Source organism: Sceloporus occidentalis, unplaced genomic scaffold (genome assembly GCF_023333645.1).
Source record: "Sceloporus occidentalis isolate IW3139 unplaced genomic scaffold, rSceOcc1.0.p SCAF_177, whole genome shotgun sequence".
Taxonomy (NCBI): domain Eukaryota; kingdom Metazoa; phylum Chordata; class Lepidosauria; order Squamata; family Phrynosomatidae; genus Sceloporus; species Sceloporus occidentalis.
In genome coordinates, this window is record NW_028317157.1 from 559,736 (window position 1) to 577,340 (window position 17,605).

A 17,605-nucleotide genomic window follows, 5' to 3' on the forward strand; every position below is an offset into this window, starting at 1 on the left:
CTGCGCATAGGGCTTTTTCTGTTTCGGCCCCACGGACTTGGAACTCTCTCCCTGACGAGCTCCGCTCGGCCCCCTCCCTCGAGTCTTTTAAGAAAAATCTCAAGACTTACCTCTTCCGCCAAGCTTTCCCCCACGTCCTAATCACTATTTTTCTCCTGTGTATTGTGTGTATTGTATTGATTGAATTGTCTGATTGTTTTTAACTGGTTTTAATGATTGAATGATGCATTTTAATTGATGTATTGTACTGTTTAATATGGGGGACTTTTGCTAATGTAACTTGTATTTTATTATTCTGTAAACCGCCGTGATTGAAGGAACGGCGTTATATAAATAAAGACTCATTCATTCATTCATTCATTCATACTATCTCTTTACTTATTCTGTGCTGAAATTCCCCTGTTCTGTCCTCTGCTCTATTATCCTCAGGTTGAGCACCCTTTGCCTTTTCTGAGAAGACTGAGGCAAAGAAGGTGTTGAGTAATTCTGCCTTTTCTCTGTCTTCTGTTAACATTTTTCCATCTTCTCCACGCAGTGGCCCTACCATTTCCTTCTTCTTCCTTTTGCTGCGGACATATCAAAAAAATCCCTTTTTATTCTTTTTAACCTCAAGCCTGAGTTCATTCTGCGCTTTAGCTTTTCTGACTTTACCCCTACAAATGCCTGCTATTTCTTTGGATTCCTTTTTTGTGATTTCCCCCTTTTTCCATTTCTTATACATGTTCCCGTTTCAAACTTAGCTCGGTGAAAGTTCCTTAGTCATCTATCCTGGTTTCTTGAGACACCTCCCATTTTTCTTTTTCACTGGAATTATTTGAAATTGTGCCTTCAGTATCTCTCTTTTGAGAAACTCCCATCCGTCGTTAACTCCCTTCCCTTTTAGTATTTCTGACCATGGGATCACCCTCAATACTTCTCTAAGTTTACTGAAATCCACTCTCCTAAAGTCTAGAATGTGTGTTTGACTATGCCTGGCTTCTCCTTTCCATTGCATAACAAACTCCAGGAGAACATGGTCACTTCCACCTAATGATCCCACCACTTGTACACTATTAACCAAGTCATCCTTGTTGGTTAGGATCAGATCCAAAATAGCTGACCCCCTTGTTGCCTCTTCCACCTTTTGGACCATGAAATAGTCTTCCAGGCAAGTGAGGAATGTGCAAAACCTTGAGGAATTGGCTGAGTTTGACTTCCAGCAAATATCAGGATAGTTGAAGTCGCCCATCACTACTACATCTCTCTTTTCTGACTGTGTGGTCATCTGTTTTAGAAAGATATCATCCAATTCCTCAGTCTGACTTGGGGGTCTGTAGTACACTCCCACCATAACATCCCTGTTGTTACACTGCCCTTTAATTTTTATCCAGATGCTCTCCACCTGGCTTCCATGACTGATGTCCTGGATCTCTTCACTGGTGTAAATATCTCTGACATATAGTGCTATTCCTCCTCCTTTCCTGTGTGGCCTGTTTCTCTTAAAAAGGTTATACCCCTCTATTTCCACATTCCAGTCATGAGTCTCATCCCACCAGGTTTCAGTGATGCCTATTATATCATATTTGCTTTGCTGTACTAGGAGTTCGAGTTCATCTTGCTTATTTCCCATGGTCTGTGCATTACTGTAGAGACATCGCAGACCACGGGTCCCATTTACTTGCTGCTTGTGCAAGTTTTTTTGCCTCCCACTGTTGGGTCCTTGCACTTTTTTTCTTGTTTCCTCTATGTCTGTTTGACTATTTTCTCCAGTCCTTTCGCCTTCCTTAATATTGTCTCCCTTCCCCACGGAACTCAGTTTAAAGCCCTCCTGATCAAGTTCTTGAGACTGTTGGCAAAAACATTTCTTCCAGCTGGCGTGAGATGTAACCCGTCCGTTGCAAGAAGTCTCTCATGGAACCACAGCCTATGATCAAAGAATCCAAATCGTTCTCAGTGGCACCATCTGCGGCCAGTTGTTCACATCTGCTATTTTCCTCTCCCTTCCTGGACCGTGCCCTTCGACTGGCAGAAGAGATGAGATGACAATCTGTACATCCATTCCTTTCAGCTTCCTACCAAGCGCCTCGTAATCCCTTTTGATGTCCTGAAGGCTGTGACTGGCAGTATCATTAGTTCCCACGTGGACCAAAAGGAAGGGGTATTGGTCAGTAAGCTTGAACAGTCTTGTCAGCCTCTCTGTCACATCACGGATCTTTGCCCCTGGAAGACAACACATCTCTTGAGACATCTTGTCAGGCCTACAAATCACTGCTTGTGTACCCCTCAGCAAGGAGTCCCCCACTACAACCACACGCCTCCTACAAGGTTTAGCAGCATCTGTTCCCTTGGGTGGAACTCTCAGGCTTGCCTGCTCTGTCCTTGAAGTCTGTCCATGCTGCTCTTCTTCATCCTCTTTGATATTCAAATCGATTCTCTAGCTGCAAGCTCTCCAAACAAATCCCTTCTTGGCCTACTTCTCTGTGTGACATTCCTCTGCCTCCTGTGTATGTGAAGTGACCTCCTCAGCTCCAGCATCTTCCTCTGCGTGGTATTCATCCAGGATTGTTAGTTCTGTTGTGTCCAGGAAATCCTCCTGCTCACTAATATGCTGAAGTGTAGCTACTCTGGACTCCAACTGCTGCACTTTCTACTCCAAGAGGGCTACCAACTTGCACTTGGGGCATGTGAAGTTCTCCACTTCTGTAGGCAAGAAGACAAACATCCCACAAGTGTTGCAGGTGACTGCCGTGGTTCCGTCAGTGTCCATACTGAAAAGTCTTAGGAAATTACTGGAACAGGACTGTGGTTCCTCCTGGAAAAAAAAATCCTCCAGAAAACACCAACGTTAAAGCTCCTGATGTTTCAACAATTTGTGGCAGTGAGCTCAATCAACTCTGCCTCTGCTGTAGATTTCCTTGGATGAAAAAAAATGAAATAAAAATTACTCCTCCCAGAGTAATATAGAGCTAGTCTGCTAGCTCCACCCCCTAGTGACTCACAGATGTGACTCACTGATGATGTGACTACAAGCACACTCTTCCTAGAGTTTAAAAAAAATTAAACAGTCACCACTTAAAATGGCTGCCCAGCTACCTCCTTCTCCTCTCTGTAGCAGGAACTGAAAATTGTTGTAGATCTCTTTATCCTTATGCACTAATCATTGAACTGTTCAAGGTTCTGATTATGTTTCAGTCTCTCCTTCCTTTTGCTTTTTCTTTCTTTCTTTAACTGCTTGAAGCATTTTGTCTGTCACACTGTTTCTTCTGCTTTTTAGCCACTGAAATTGTCTTTCTGCATTCCTCTGATTATGTTCCTGACTTCTGGCCATAGTTCTTCTGGTTCCCAAGGTTTAATAGCGAGAAATCTATTTCTTAAATTGTCTTTAATTTCTGTTGGCATGTTCTCTTGATCATATTTTGTAATGATAATTATTTGTATATTCTTCCTCAGCTTTTTAATTCTAATTTTGGATAATAGCAGTTTGTGATAAGTGCAACCCTTTTTAAAAACTAGAACTTTTTTTTAAAAAAATGGTCCCTTGCTCAATCTGTTTTAATTAATTTCTAGCTTCTTTTACTAGCATATACATATGCATAATTCTGATGAAAAAACAGTGTATGTACATAGCAGAAATCTTTGAAATTAACCATTGGTATTTTATATCATGAAAACCACAAATTAGAAACAATTAATTACAGATGTTTTGCAGAATATATCCTTTTTGGGTAGTTGAACCATAAAAATAGTTATTCAGACAACTTACCTTGGATGTAATAACCATCTCGCAGACCACCAAACTTTTCCTGTCCTGCTGTGTCCCAGACATTAAATTTAATGGGACCTCTGTTAGTGTGGAACACAAGGGGATGGACCTCAACACCCAGAGTAGCTGGAATTGTATTAAACTTTTGGTATTATATTGCATGAAAAAGGTTTTATGAACATATAAGCTGCATATATTTCAACAAGAATATCAGCAACTAATGAGACTTGAACATGTTTATTCAACATAAATTTAATTTTAAAAGATTGATTTTCATAAACCACCTTCTTATTCCATAAATCATTGTTTCCCTCAGTTCACAGATCTTCTGGCTAGGAGCTAGATGCTGCTCAACTTAACTTTTTATTCTTTTTGTCTTGAGCTATGCCTTATGAAGATTATAAAACCAAATGTAAGTCTGTTGAATTAACTATTTATGAGTAATTATAAGAATCTTTTTGGCAAAATGGCTATAAATTTATTTATTTTGAGTTTATACCATGCTATTCAAGCAAAAAGGACTGCAGAACAGGTTACAAATTGTTAATTGTAGCCCTCAGGCTAACATCCTAAGTAAATACAACAAACAAACAAAAAATAAATGGCAGTTGAGGAGGAGGATTAAGTCCAGCAGATGCTAGGTGTTCTTGTCTCTTCCCAAGACCATAGCAAAGGCAGTTGGAATGTGACTTAAATCCTGAAAACAAAGCTGAGAGCATGTGGGTAAAAATTAATAGGGGAGAAACAAGAGGCTTGTAATCTTGGAGGTCTGCTACAGGCATCCAAGACAAGCTGAGGAGTTGGATGATGGCCTCCTGGAACAAAGAACACACATTAAGAAAGGAGGAGTGAAGCAGTAATGAGGGATCTACCTAAAAAAAATTTCAACTTAGGCAACGCTAAAAAAGAACATGTATAAGAAATGGAAAAAAGGGGAAATCGCCAAAAAAAAGTTCAATAGCCAGCTTGTGTAATGAGAATTCAGAAAATTTAAAGCACCAAATGAGCTCAGGTCTGCTAGAGAGGTTTTGATAATCCCAGTAGCAAAAGCAAGAACAAGGAAATTGTAGGGCTGCTAAGAGTGAATAGAGAAATGGCAAAACTACTCAAGGCCTATGTCTTGGTTTTCTCTGAAAAAGAGAACATTGCTCAACTTAGGGAAAATGGAGCAGATGGTAAAGTAGGGGAACTGCAGCACTAAACTAGTAAAGAAGTAGTACAGGAATATCTGACTACTTGAAACAAATTTAAGTCTCTAGGGTCAGATGAACTACATCCAAGGCTATTGAAAGAACTGCCACAAGTTACCTAACATCCACTTTTCAATAATCTTTTGAGAATTTCTGTACAACTGGAAAGGTCCCAGCAGATTAAACAATGGCAAATGTCCACATCTTCAATGGAGAAAAAGAGTACCCAAACAATTACCACCCAGTCAGCCTGACATCAATAACAGGGAAGTTGCTAGTCTAGATCATTAAATAGTCAATCTGTAAGAATTTAGAAAGAAATGTTGTGATTATTAAAAGTCAGCATGGGTTTTTCAAAAACAAGTCATACCAGACTAATCTTCTCTCTCTCTCTCTCTCTTTTTTGGATAGAATGCTACAGATGTAGCATATCTTGATTTCAGTAACGACTTTGACAAATTCCCCATGAGATCCTTGCAAAAGAGGTTGTAAAATGTGGGTTAGAGAATGTGGCTGTAAGGTGGATTTGTAATTGGTTGACCAACTGAACCCAAGGTGTTAAAAAATAGCTCCTCTTCACCCTGGAGAAAAGTAAGTAGCACACTGCCACAGAGTTCTGTCCAGTTTCCAGTGCTAGTCAACATATTTATCAATGACTCTGATGATAGGCATGCTTATCTAATCTGCAGATGACATTAAATTAGGAAGGGTTACTAATTTCCTAGAGGCCAGGATCAGAATTCAAAATGACTTTAATAGATTAGCTCAGGGGTAGGCAACCTTTTTGAGCCGGGGGCCGGGTTGGTGTCCCTCAGACAACTGGGGGGGGGGGGGGGGGGGCGAAGCCGGGGGGGTGGAGCTTCCACCCCAGGGGCGGAGCTTCCACCCCCGGGGGCCAGGCCACCTCCTCTTTGCTGGCCCCTGACGGGGCCCCAGGCCCTGTCAGAGGCCGGGAAAGAGCTGGCAGGGACCGCCAGCGCTGGAGGCCTCAACGTCTTTGCTGGCCCCTGACGCCAGGGGCCCGCTGCCGCCGTCGGAGCCCTCCTGGAGGGCCCCTGTGATAGCAACTGGCCTCCCAGGGGCCCACTGCCGCCGCCTGAGCCCTCCTGGAGGGCCCCTGCGACGGCAACTGGCCTCCCAGGGTCCCACTGCCGCCGTCGGAGCCCTCCTGGAGGACCCCAGCAAAGGCAACAGGCCTCTGGTGGGCCTGCTGCCGTCGCAGGAGCCCTCCTGGAGGGACCCAGCGACGACAATGGGCCTCACAGGGGCCCGCTGCCGCTGTCAGAGCCCTCCTGGAGGACCCCAGCGAAGGCAACGGGCCTCTGGGAGGTCCGCTGATGCCGCCAGAGCCCTCCTAGAGGACCCCAGCGAAGGCAACGGGCCTCTGGGAGGCCCGCTGCCATCACAGGAGCCCTCCTGGAGGGCCCAGTGACAGCAACTGGCCTCCCAGGGGCCTGCTGCTGCAGTCGGAGCCCTCCTGGAGGACCCCGGCGAAGGCAACGGGCCTCTGGGAGGTCCGCTGATGCCGCCAGAGCCCTCCTAGAGGACCCCAGCGAAGGCAACGGGCCTCTGGGAGGCCCGCTGCCATCACAGGAGCCCTCCTGGAGGGCCCAGCGATGGCAACTGGCCTCCCAGGGGCCCGCTGCCGCCATCGGAACCCTCCTGGAGGGCCCCTGCGACGGCAACTGGCCTCCCAGGGGCCCGCTGCCGCCGTCGGAGCCCTCCTGGAGGGCCCAGCGACGGCAAGTGGCCTCCCAGGGGCCCGCTGCCGCCGTCGGAGCCCTCCTGGAGGGCCCAGCGATGGCAACTGGCCTCCCAGGGGCCCGCTGCCGCCATCGGAACCCTCCTGGAGGGTCCCAGCGATGGCAATGGGCCTCCCAGAGCTCCGGTGCGGCTCCTGGAGCCCCGTTTCAGGGCTCCGGAGGCCGCAGCGGGCCTCTTAATGGGCGCCGCCATTTTGAAGGACAAAATGGTGGCCAAAGCCGCCGAAATTGGCGGCGATTTCGGCGGCAGGAGGGACCGGGGGCCAGCGGAAAGGCGCCCGCGGGCCGGATCCTGGATTAGCTGGACCAAAACAAAGAAAAAGAATTTCAGTGAGGAGAAATATAAGATACTATACTTTGAAATAAAAAATGAAAAACACAGATATTGCATGGGTAACAACTGGATTGAGAACAGTATATGTGAAAGCTTGTTTTCTGCTGCTCCAGAGAACAAGACCCGGAACAATGGATGCAAGCTACAGGAAAAGAGATTCCACCTGAACATTAGGAGGAACTTCCTGACAGTAAGGGCTGTTCGACAGTGGAATGCACTTCCTCGGAAGGTGATAGAGTCTCCTTCCTTGGAGGTCTTTAAACAGAGGCTGGATGGCCATCTGTCAGAGATGCTTTGATTTGGATTTCCTGCATGGCAGGAGGTTGGACTGGATGGCCCTAGTGGTCTCTTCCAACTCTACGATTCTATGATTCTATGAAAGAGATCTAGTAGTTCTAGTGAGCTACGAGTCAGCAATGTGGTATGGTAGCTAATAATCCCAATGAAATTCTAAGCTGAATGGATAGTAGTATAACGTCTAGTTTGCAGAAAGTAATAGTACTAATCTATTCTGCTTTAGTCAGACGTCACCTTGAACACCATATCCAGTTCTGAGCAGCACAATTCAAAATAGATCTTGACAGGCTGCAGCAGGTCTAGAAGACAGTGACCAAAATGGTGAATGGTCTGGAAACCATGCCCTATGAGGAGTGGTTTAAGAAGCTGGGTATATTTAACCTGGAGAAGAGAAGGTTAAGAGGTGATATGATAGCCCTGCTTAAGTATTTGAAGGGATGTTATGTTGAGGAGGGGAGCAAGCTTGTTTTCTGCTTCTAGAACAAAGAGTAATGGAATCAAACTACAGGAAAAGAAATTCTGCCAAAAATTAGTTAGAATTTCCTGATGGTAATAGCTATTCAACAGTGGAATATATTGCTGTCTCAGAGAATAGTACAGTTTCCTTTTTAGAAGGTTTTTAAACAGATGCTAGATGGTCATCTGGCTGGAGTACTTTGATGGGTGTATGCCTTCATGCTAGGGGGTTGGACTTAATGGTCTCATGGTCTCTTCCAACACTATGATTCTATGGTAGAAAGGTTAAATACAAATTTCCAAAATAATAATCAAACTTGTTTTAATGTGAAGATAAAGGCTTTTATGGCTGGCATCCATAGTTTTTTATGGGTTTTGGGCTATGTGGCCATGTTCTAGAAGAGCATATATATACCCCACTCACTTCCATGCCAGCATTTTCTGAAGATGCTAGCCACAGATGCTGGCAAAATGTCAGGAATAAACTCTTCTAGAATATGGCCACACAGCCCAAAAAAACCAGTAAAAACTAAACTTGTTTTACATATCATTAATATATACTGTCTTAAGCATGTAAAAATAATGAAAACAACATACCTACATACTTCTTCTCAAACTCCCCAGTCAAATGACGTTTTACAAATGTTGTTTTACCAGTACCACCATCACCAACCAAAACAAGCTGTTGAAAAACATTCAGAAATTATTATTATTTTTAATATTATTATTTATAAAACTACATCTTATGGTTGATTTCTACTGGTTCCACAAGTTAATGGACTTCTGTGCCTCAATGCTGCACTAACCTAGATTCAAATCACAATTTGGACACTAACCAAGTTATCTTAGGTCAATACTGCTGAGCCCACTCTTCATGAATTGTAATAACCAGATAAAATTACAAACCATTTACACTGCAACAAACACAGACATCTCCCACAAATCTGTAAAACTTCTGTGTAAATGATAGATACCTGTGTAACCCTAAACTATTTCAGAAAACATTACTGGATATCATTCTGGGTTGATTGCAAGAAGAGATACACATAAAGCAGGTTTCACACTGGCACTGCCCAGGTAGAGGCAAAGAATCACATAATCTAAAGCTTTGCTGATAATTTTTCTCCTCTGGATCTTCCTTTTAGTTTTCCTTCATAGCTCAGTTTATTCTTTTATATATGATGCTTAATGTTGTCCCAGTGGAGAAGATTAAGCATCATATATAAAAGAAGGTAAAAGAAATGAAGATAGGGGGAAAGAATATCAACCATCTAAGTTATGCAGAACACACTATTAGCAGAAAACATCAGACCTGGAACAATTACTAAGGAAGGTAGGGGGAAAGTGCAAAGGCAGGCATAATGCTGAACATAAAAAACGAAACAAAAATAGTGACCATGGAAGAGCTACATAAATTCAACTAGACAATGAGGAAACCTAAATAGTAAAAGTTTTTGCATATTGATCAAAGGAGACTACAGCCAAATCTGAAAAAGACTAGGATTGGGAAGGGCTGCTATGAAATATATAGACAAGATCCTAAAGACATTACATTCCCCATTACCATGTATGGATATAAGAACCGAACAGTAAAGAAAGCAGACAAGAAAACCAATTCATTTAATAATAATAATAATTATTATTATTATTTATATCCCACCTCTCCCTGTATTGGATCGAGGCAGGTAACAGCATACCAAAGAAAGAATAATAAAACCAAGAACATAGAACAATAGATAAAAATACAGTGAGCTCCTGATTCTCACTCCCTCCCACCCCTAAATTCACATTAAAAGCAATTCCTAAACAATGGATAATAAAATCAGTCAGAAAATGGAATGTTAGACTTACCTGAGATACGTCCCTTTCCATCAGAGAAGGACACGGGCATCCTGACTTTGGGTAGCCCCGCCCATTATGTCTCCTGATACGCAAGGAGAAAAGAACAATGGACCTGGGGCCTGGCCCCGCCTTCATGGGCAGAGTGACCCAAGGAACCCCAGTGGATGACTAGCTAAGAACAAAGATTTATTATTATTATTATTATTATTATTATTATTTTAACAGGGCGAATGCCCGAATAAACTTGGCTAAGAAAACTAACAGATAAATCTGACTACCTGCGCCAGGAGGCAAAATCAGGGTGGGGAGGATGCTCTTACCTTCTCTGATGGAAAGGGACATATCTCAGGTAAGTCTAAATTTCCATTTCCCATCAGAGAAGGAGCTGAGCAACCTGACATTGGGATTTAGAAAAGCCACCAAATTTAGGGAGGTCTGGCTGGTGCGGAATGCAAATCAGGAACAATTTGTTGTAACACACACTGTCTGAAAGCCGCCTCAGCTGACTGAAAGGAATCTAGTTTATAATGTCTGACAAACGTGGATGGTGTCTTCCAAGTAGCCGCAAATCCCAGCCAGAGGATTGTTAGTGGCCAAGGCTGCTGACGTTGCCGCACTCCTAATTGATTGGGTGGTATTGCCCTTTGGCAGAGTCAAGTTAAGAGCTTTGTAACAGGTGATGATACACTCTTTAATCCATTTTGCCATGCTGGAGATTGACACATTTTTTCCTTTAGAGCAGGGGTAGGCAACCTGCGGCCCGTGGGCCGGATGTGGCCCGGCGAGGCCTTGGGACTGGCCCCAGCCCAGTCCTGCCGCCGATTGCCGCTGGGGCCTTTGGCCTCTCACGCGCAGGGGCAAGGGGGGCAATTGTCTATAGATGCCTCAGAAACATGCATTTATATTAACATTTTTAAAAAAATCAGCAATTTTTTTTGCGTGTCCTCCACTTTTTTTAAAAAAAGTGTCCACCATTTGAAAATGTTGTCCTACATTTGTCCTGGTTTATTTATTTATTTGATTTTTTAAAAAAATATTTAATTATTTATTTTTTGGCTTCGGCCCCCCCAGTTGTCTGAGGGACAGCAACCCGGCCCCTGGCTCAAAACAGTTGCCTACCCCTGCTTTAGAGTTAGGTCAAAAAGATATGAAGAGAGCTTCCAACTTTCTGAAGGCCGCTGCCCTCTTGAGCCTCTGAGGGAGTTGACCAGGCAGGCACAGCTCTATCAGGGCTAGCCTGGAAGAAGAGACTCCCCCGTCCATAACTGTCATCTTCCAGCCTGAGGGAGTTGACCAGGAAGGCCCAGCTCCATCAGGGCTAGCCTGGAAGAAGAGACTCCTCCCTCCATAACTGTCATCTTTCGGCCTCTGAGGGAGTTGACCAGGCAGACACAGCTCCATCAGGGCGAGCCTGGAAGAAGAGACTCCTCCCTCCATAACTGACATCTTTCAGCCTCTGAGGGAGTTGACCAGGCAGGCACAGCTCTATCAGGACTAGCCTGGAAGAAGAGACTCCCCCGTCCATAACTGTCATCTTCCAGCCTCTGAGGGAGTTGACCAGGAAGGCCCAGCTCCATCAGGGCTAGCCTGGAAGAAGGGACTCCTCCCTCCATAACTGACATCTTTCAGCCTCTGAGGGAGTTGACCAGGCAGGCACAGCTCTATCAGGGCTAGCCTGGAAGAAGAGACTCCCTCGTCCATAACTGTAATCTTCCAGCCTATGAGTGAGTTGACCAGGAAAGCCCAGCTCCATCAGGGCTAGCCTGGAAGAAGAGACTCCTCCCTCCATAACTGTCATCTTTCGGCCTCTGAGGGAGTTGACCAGGCAGGCACAGCTCTATCAAGGCTAGCCTGGAAGAAGAGACTCCCCCCTCCATAACTGTCATCCTCTGGCCTGTGAGGGAGTGACCAGGCAGGCCCAGCTCCATGAGGGCTAGCCTGAAGAAGAAGAGCCCTCCCTCCGGTCCATCTGCCTTGGTCCAGGCCTCAGAGGGAGAGAAGAACTGCTGGACCTGATCCCCTTCCCCCACCATTCCCTTCTTTTGTGTCGTGTCTTTTTAGATTGTAAGCCTGAGGGCAGGGAACCATCTATTATCCCCTCTGTTGTAAGCCACCTGGATTCCCATTGATTGGGTGGCATATAAATAAATCCTATTATTATTATTATTATGGCGCCAGATTCTCCACCTTTGTGACTGTAGTCAGTAGCTTGTGAGCTGGAGAAACACCTGTTGCTTTCTCAAGGAGGAAAGAGACACTGTAATCTTCTCTCAGATGAGTCTTTTATTCATAGAAGTTCCACTGTGTACAACAGTATATACAATGACATCATCCAGCATCCACACCAGTAACAACCCACTCTGAGGCACACACTGTGTCACTCTCACTGAGTGACAGTTGAGAATGACAGTTGACAGTTGCATCAACATTCCAATGATGCATTGTTTAAATGGTGACACATATAACTGTCACTAGAGCTGTAAATAACTTGCACAACAGCTCCACCTAGTGGCCACATACATGTCACTTCCTCATACCTGTTTACCATGGTCCTGACATTGGGATGTATGAAACACCGAGTTCCCCTTGGGAATGAAGGTTGGATCAGGACCAAGTCTGTTCTGAAAACGCATAACTCCTTGCAGACAGAAAGAGTGCCGATCTCCAAGACACGCCAAGCCAACGTGAGTGCTGTGAGTATCAGCATCTTCCAGGTTAGGAACTTAAGAGGCACCTCCTTCAGCAGTTCAAACGGTTGAATGGTCAGGGCTTTTAGGACCTGGTGAAGGTCCCACGACGGAAAGTAGTGTCTGGTTGGAGGTAGTCTGTTAACCATTCCCTTGAGCATCCTGTGAATGTGAGGATGGTGGGATATCTTGTCCGCCCTGTCGTGAGGGAGGATGGAGGTTATCGCCGCCACTTGTCTCTTAATGGTGTTAGGGCGAAGGCTCTGATCAATTCCTTCTTGGAGAAACTGGAGGACTGTAGGCACTGACATATGGATGAAGTCCTTTTTCTTGCGTTTACATCACCTCTGGAATGTCCTGAATGTGTATTCATAAATTTTGAGCGTCAACTGGCATGGGGATGATAGGCCTGCCTGGAAGAAGACAATCCCTCCCTTCATCCACCATCTTGAGGGAGAGAGAGGCAGGCTAGCTCCACCAGGCCTGCCTGGAAGAAGACAAGCCCTCCCTTCACCCACCATCTTGAGGGAGAGAGAGGCAGGCTAGGTCCAAGAAGACAAGCCCTCCCTCCAGTCCATCTGCCTTGGTCCAGGTCTCAGAGATAGAGAAGACTGCTGGACCTCATCCCCTTCCCCACCACCACTCCCTTCTCCTTTCGTGTCATGTCTTTTTAGATTGTAAGCCTGAGGGCAGCGAACCGTCTAATTAAAAAGATTGTATGTACAGCGCTGTGTAAATTTACAGCGCTTTATAAATAAAGGTTAATAATAATAATAATAATAATTCGATCACCTCTGGCGAATATCCATAACTGGTTAGCATGTGGCGTTCAATTTCCAGGTGTGTAGTTGAAACGAGACTGGATTGGGATGGTGAACCTGGCCCTGAGACAGCAGGTCTGGCTTGATGGGCAGGGGTAGACTCGGAATTGGCAGACTGAGGATCTCTGAGAACCAAGGCTACCTGATCCTTCACACCTTGGACAGGAACTTTAAGATAAGGGGCACTGGTGGGAAGGCATATAGGAGGCCCTCTGGCCAATGACAATTGAGGGCAGCATCTATATCTTCTGCTCCCTCTATCTGGAACCTGGAAAAGAAACTCGGAGTCTTGGTGTTGGATGGGGAAGCAAATAGGTCTAGCACCAGATGCCCGAATCTCATCATGACAATGTGGAACACCTCTGGGTCAAGGCTCCACTCTGACTGGTCTATGTCTGATCGACTTAGCCAATCTGCCTTGGAGTTTAGTTTTCCCTGCAGGTGTTCTGCGTCTAGGGAGAACGGATTGTCTTTGGCCCATGTCAGGAGTGGCCAAGCCATGTTCATCAGAGACTGTGACTGGGCGCTGCCCTGTCAGTTGATATGGGCCTTTGCTGTAATGTTGTCTGTCCTTATCAGGACATCCTTGTGAAGAATCAGGTGCTGGAAGGACCGTAGCACCAGATGAATTGCCTGCAGTTCCAGCCAATTGATGCTGTGTGACCGTTATATCAAATTGCAACGCCCCTGGGTTATGTGAGGCCTGCAATAGCTCCCCCCGAGCCCTGGAGACAGTCGTCTGTGGTAATCTGAATCCTTTGTGGTTTCCAGATGGGTCTCCCCCTTGAGCTAGTCTCGGAGGTCCACCACAGGAGCTTCTGCTACACCTCGAGGCAAGAAAGGAGGAGAAAAACAAGGGAAGGAATCCTCTTTTTTTTTAAGGGAAAGCCAGGAAAAGGAGGGAAGGGAGGGAGAGCCAGGCTAGTCTGGGGAGCTCAGATGATAGAAGGCTTGAAATCTTGAGAAAAACAACAAAGCATGTCCCACCAAGAGCAAGGCAGGAAGAAGACTGGGGTTCCTTGGGTCACTCCACCCATGGGGGGGGGGGGGAGCTAGGCCCCAGGTCCATTGTTCTTTTCTCCCTCCCTATCAGGAGCCAAGGCGGGCAGAGCTACCCAAAGTCAGGATGCTCGTATCCTTCTCTGATTGGAAACAGATCAATTTGAGGGGAACAAGTTTAAGCAAATGGAGAGTGAGATAGGGAGTCAGTTTGGGAATGCCTGCCAGAAGAGATTTGTTTTTATTGTCTTCTTAAAGACTTCCAAAGATGTTAAATGGCAGATCTCGTTGGGCAGATCGTTCCAGATTTTTGGAGCGGCAACAAAGAATGTCCTCTGGGAAGTGGTTGTCAGTCTAGTTCTCTGTGACTGCAATAGATTCTTCCCTGAGGACCTGACTGTGTGGGAAGGATTGTATGGGAGGAGGTGTTCCCTCAGGTAAGCTGGACATAGGCCATGTAGGGCTTTATAGGTGACCAACACCTGATAGTGTGCCCGGAAGCTAATAGGCAGCCAGTGAAGGGTTTTTAAAATCTGATCCTGAAAGAGTGCTGAGGATACTATGGACAGCTAAAAAGACAAACAAATGGGGACCTTGAACAGATGATGATAATAATTATTTCTAGAGTCCAGCTAATGCCCTAAGATTTTCAGGGAAAGACTTTCTCTCAGTTCTGCCACCATCACAGGCTTGTTGGTGGGGACACAAGAGATAATTTTTTTGTGGCTGCTTCCAGCTTGTGGAAGGCCCTTCCACAGGAGATTAGGCTTGTTTGCTTTTCTATAGCAAGCAAAAATGTTTTTATTTGGACAGGCCTCTCTCTCTTTTCTTCCCAGATTTCTTTTTTCCTCTATAAGTTCCTTTCTATTCCTTCTCTACTCCCAGAGGAAGTCATAAGGATTTATGTACCAAGGTGTGAATGTGTGTGTGTGTGTGTGTGTGTGACAGGGTGGTTTTATATAAGATAATAATAAATAATAAAAATTTTATTTGTATTTTCCCACCTCTCCCTACGGATCGAGGCTGGATGACAGCCAGTATCAAATCACAATACATCACAGTTACAATTAGTTAAAATCAGCTCCAGTAATAGCATATTTAGTAAAAACACACAATTTACAAATACAATATAAAAACATCCTGAGATAGATATATATTTGGGTTATTTCCTTTATAGAGGGTCAGAGGGGTATGCTTGCTGGAAGAGATGGGTTTTCAGCGCCTTCTTAAAGGCGTCCAAGGTGGAAATACATTGAATCTCTTCCGGGAGGTTATTCCAATACGTAGGGGCTGCAGCTGTGAATGCTCTTTGGTGAGTAGCTGTTAATCTCACTTTAGGGTGTTCAAGTAGGAGCTTTCCCGTTGTTCTGAGTGTGCGGGACGGATTGTATAGGGAGAGGCGTTCCCTCAAGTAACTCGGGCCCAAGCCATATAGGGCTTTAAAGGTAATAACCAACACTTTGTATTGTTCTCGGAAGCTAATTGGCAGCCAATGTAAGGATTTTAATACTGGTGTAATATGGTCCGATCTAGGTGTTCCTGTGACCAATCTGGTTGCAGCGTTTTGAACTAGCTGAAGCTTCCAAACTTGGTACAAAGGTAGTCTAATGTATTGCGCATTACAGAAGTCTAAACTAGAGGTTACAAATGCGTGTACTACAGTTTCAAGGTCCTTTCAGTCCAGACAGGGACGCAGGTGGCATATCAGCTGAAGCTGCTACCAAGCACTCCTGGCCATCGCATCCACCTGGGATGATAACTGTAAGGATGGATCCAGGAGTACTCCCAAGCTGCGAACTTTGTCCTTTAGGGGGAGTGTGACCCCGTCCAGGACTGGATGGCAAATTTCCCTGTCTGGTCTTGAGGTACCTATCACAAGTACCTGTTTTCTCTGGATTCAGCCTGAGTTTGTTTTCCCTCATCCAGCACATTACTGACTCCAGACAGGCATCTAGAGGAGAGATGCCTTCCTTAGTCACTGTCTCAATCAGAGACATGGAGAGATAGATCTGGGTGTCATCAGCATACTGATAACACCGAGCTCCATGCTTCCAGATGATCTCTCCTAGCTGCTTCATGTAAATGTTAAATAGCATGGGGGGCAGGATGGCGCCCCGAGGGATGCCAGATGTCAGCTCTCTTTTACAAGAGCAGCAGTCCCCCTGCCTCACCATCTGGAACCTTCCTGAGAGGTAGGACCGGAGCCACTGGAGCGCAGTGCCCCCAATACCTAACTCTCTCAGGCGTTCCAGAAGGATACCATGGTTGAAAAATAATAGCAATAATGCTAGGAAAGATAGAGAGAAGAAGAAATATAGGAAAACCACAGACCAGATGGCTAATATACAGGGAAATTTAAATTATTAATTTAAGGAAAACAAAGGAACTACATGATTTTATGCACATGAAAACATAATGACTACTCTCAGCTTTTGTTGTTACTTTTTGTTCAATTTCATTGCAACTCAGCCTTTTTTAGGAATCACTCATAAATGCTATCCCATTAAAAATGGACATCATTTTAACTTCCTGATGTGAACTAATCTGAAAACTGTATAAGTTAAAATTATTTGCATATTTATTTATTTTATTTCATATAGTAAAATCTCCAAACAGATCATTTATTTTGATTATTGTTTTAATTTGTCTAATCATAGAATCATAGAATCGTAGAGTTGGAAGAGACCGCAAGGGCCATCCAGTACAACCCCCCTGCCATGCAGGAAATCCAAATCAAAGCATCCCAAACAGATGGCCATCTAGCCTTTGCTTAAAGACCTCCAACGAAGGAGACTCCACTACACTCCAAGGGAGTTTGTTCCACTGTCGAACAGCCCTTACTGTCAGGAAGTTCCTCCTAATGCTGAGGTGGAATCTCTTTTCCTGTAGTTTGCATCCATTGCTCCGGGTCCTGTTCTCTGGATCAGCAGAAAACAAGCTTGCTCCTTCCTCAATATGACATCCCTTCAAATATTTAAACAGGGCTATCATATCACCTCTTAACTTTCTCTTCTCTCTCCTCTCCAAAGGCGGGACTAGTTACTACCACCAGGAGGGCCTTTACCACATTGGCCCCCAACCTCTGGAACTCGCTGCCCCCTGAGCTCCGCTCGGCCACCTCCCTGGCCCAATTTAAGAAGGGGTTGAAAACATATCTTTTCGAGCGGGCTTACCCCTGACTCTATCTCCCGGTATATTTTCTCACCCCTCCGTCGTCAGCTGGTTAAGCTGGCATGAGTTTGCTTGTTTTTACTGTAATGTTTTAATGTATTTTATATGTTCAATTGTTTAGATGTATGGATTATCCTGTTGTACACCGCCCTGATTTTTAGAAGGGCGATATAGAAATAAACTTTTTATTATTATTTATTATTATAAGGACATGGTTTGCAGACCTTTCACTATTTTAGTCACCCTCCTTTGGACACGCTCCAGTTTCTCAATGTCCTTTTTGAATTGTGATGCCCAGAACTG

General features: G+C 44.9%; 1 protein-coding gene across 2 annotated transcripts in view; it reads right to left on the bottom strand.

The window, feature by feature from the left end:
- The window catches only part of LOC149278880 (GTP-binding nuclear protein Ran-like), a 37,190-nt gene that overhangs the window by 16,508 nt on the left and 3,077 nt on the right, over window positions 1-17,605 (bottom strand). Inside the window, exons 1-3 of one of the 2 annotated variants that reach the window (XM_089501641.1) lie at window positions 9,634-9,765; window positions 8,380-8,464; window positions 3,743-3,868 (exon numbers count right to left, since the gene is read on the bottom strand). In XM_089501641.1, the coding sequence (XP_089357767.1) occupies window positions 3,743-3,868; window positions 8,380-8,464; window positions 9,634-9,759 (337 nt within the window). In that variant the 5' untranslated portion in view covers window positions 9,760-9,765. Of the gene's footprint in view, window positions 1-3,742; window positions 3,869-8,379; window positions 8,465-9,633; window positions 9,766-17,605 lie in introns of those variants that run through there. The other variant, XM_089501642.1, reaches the window with a different exon arrangement.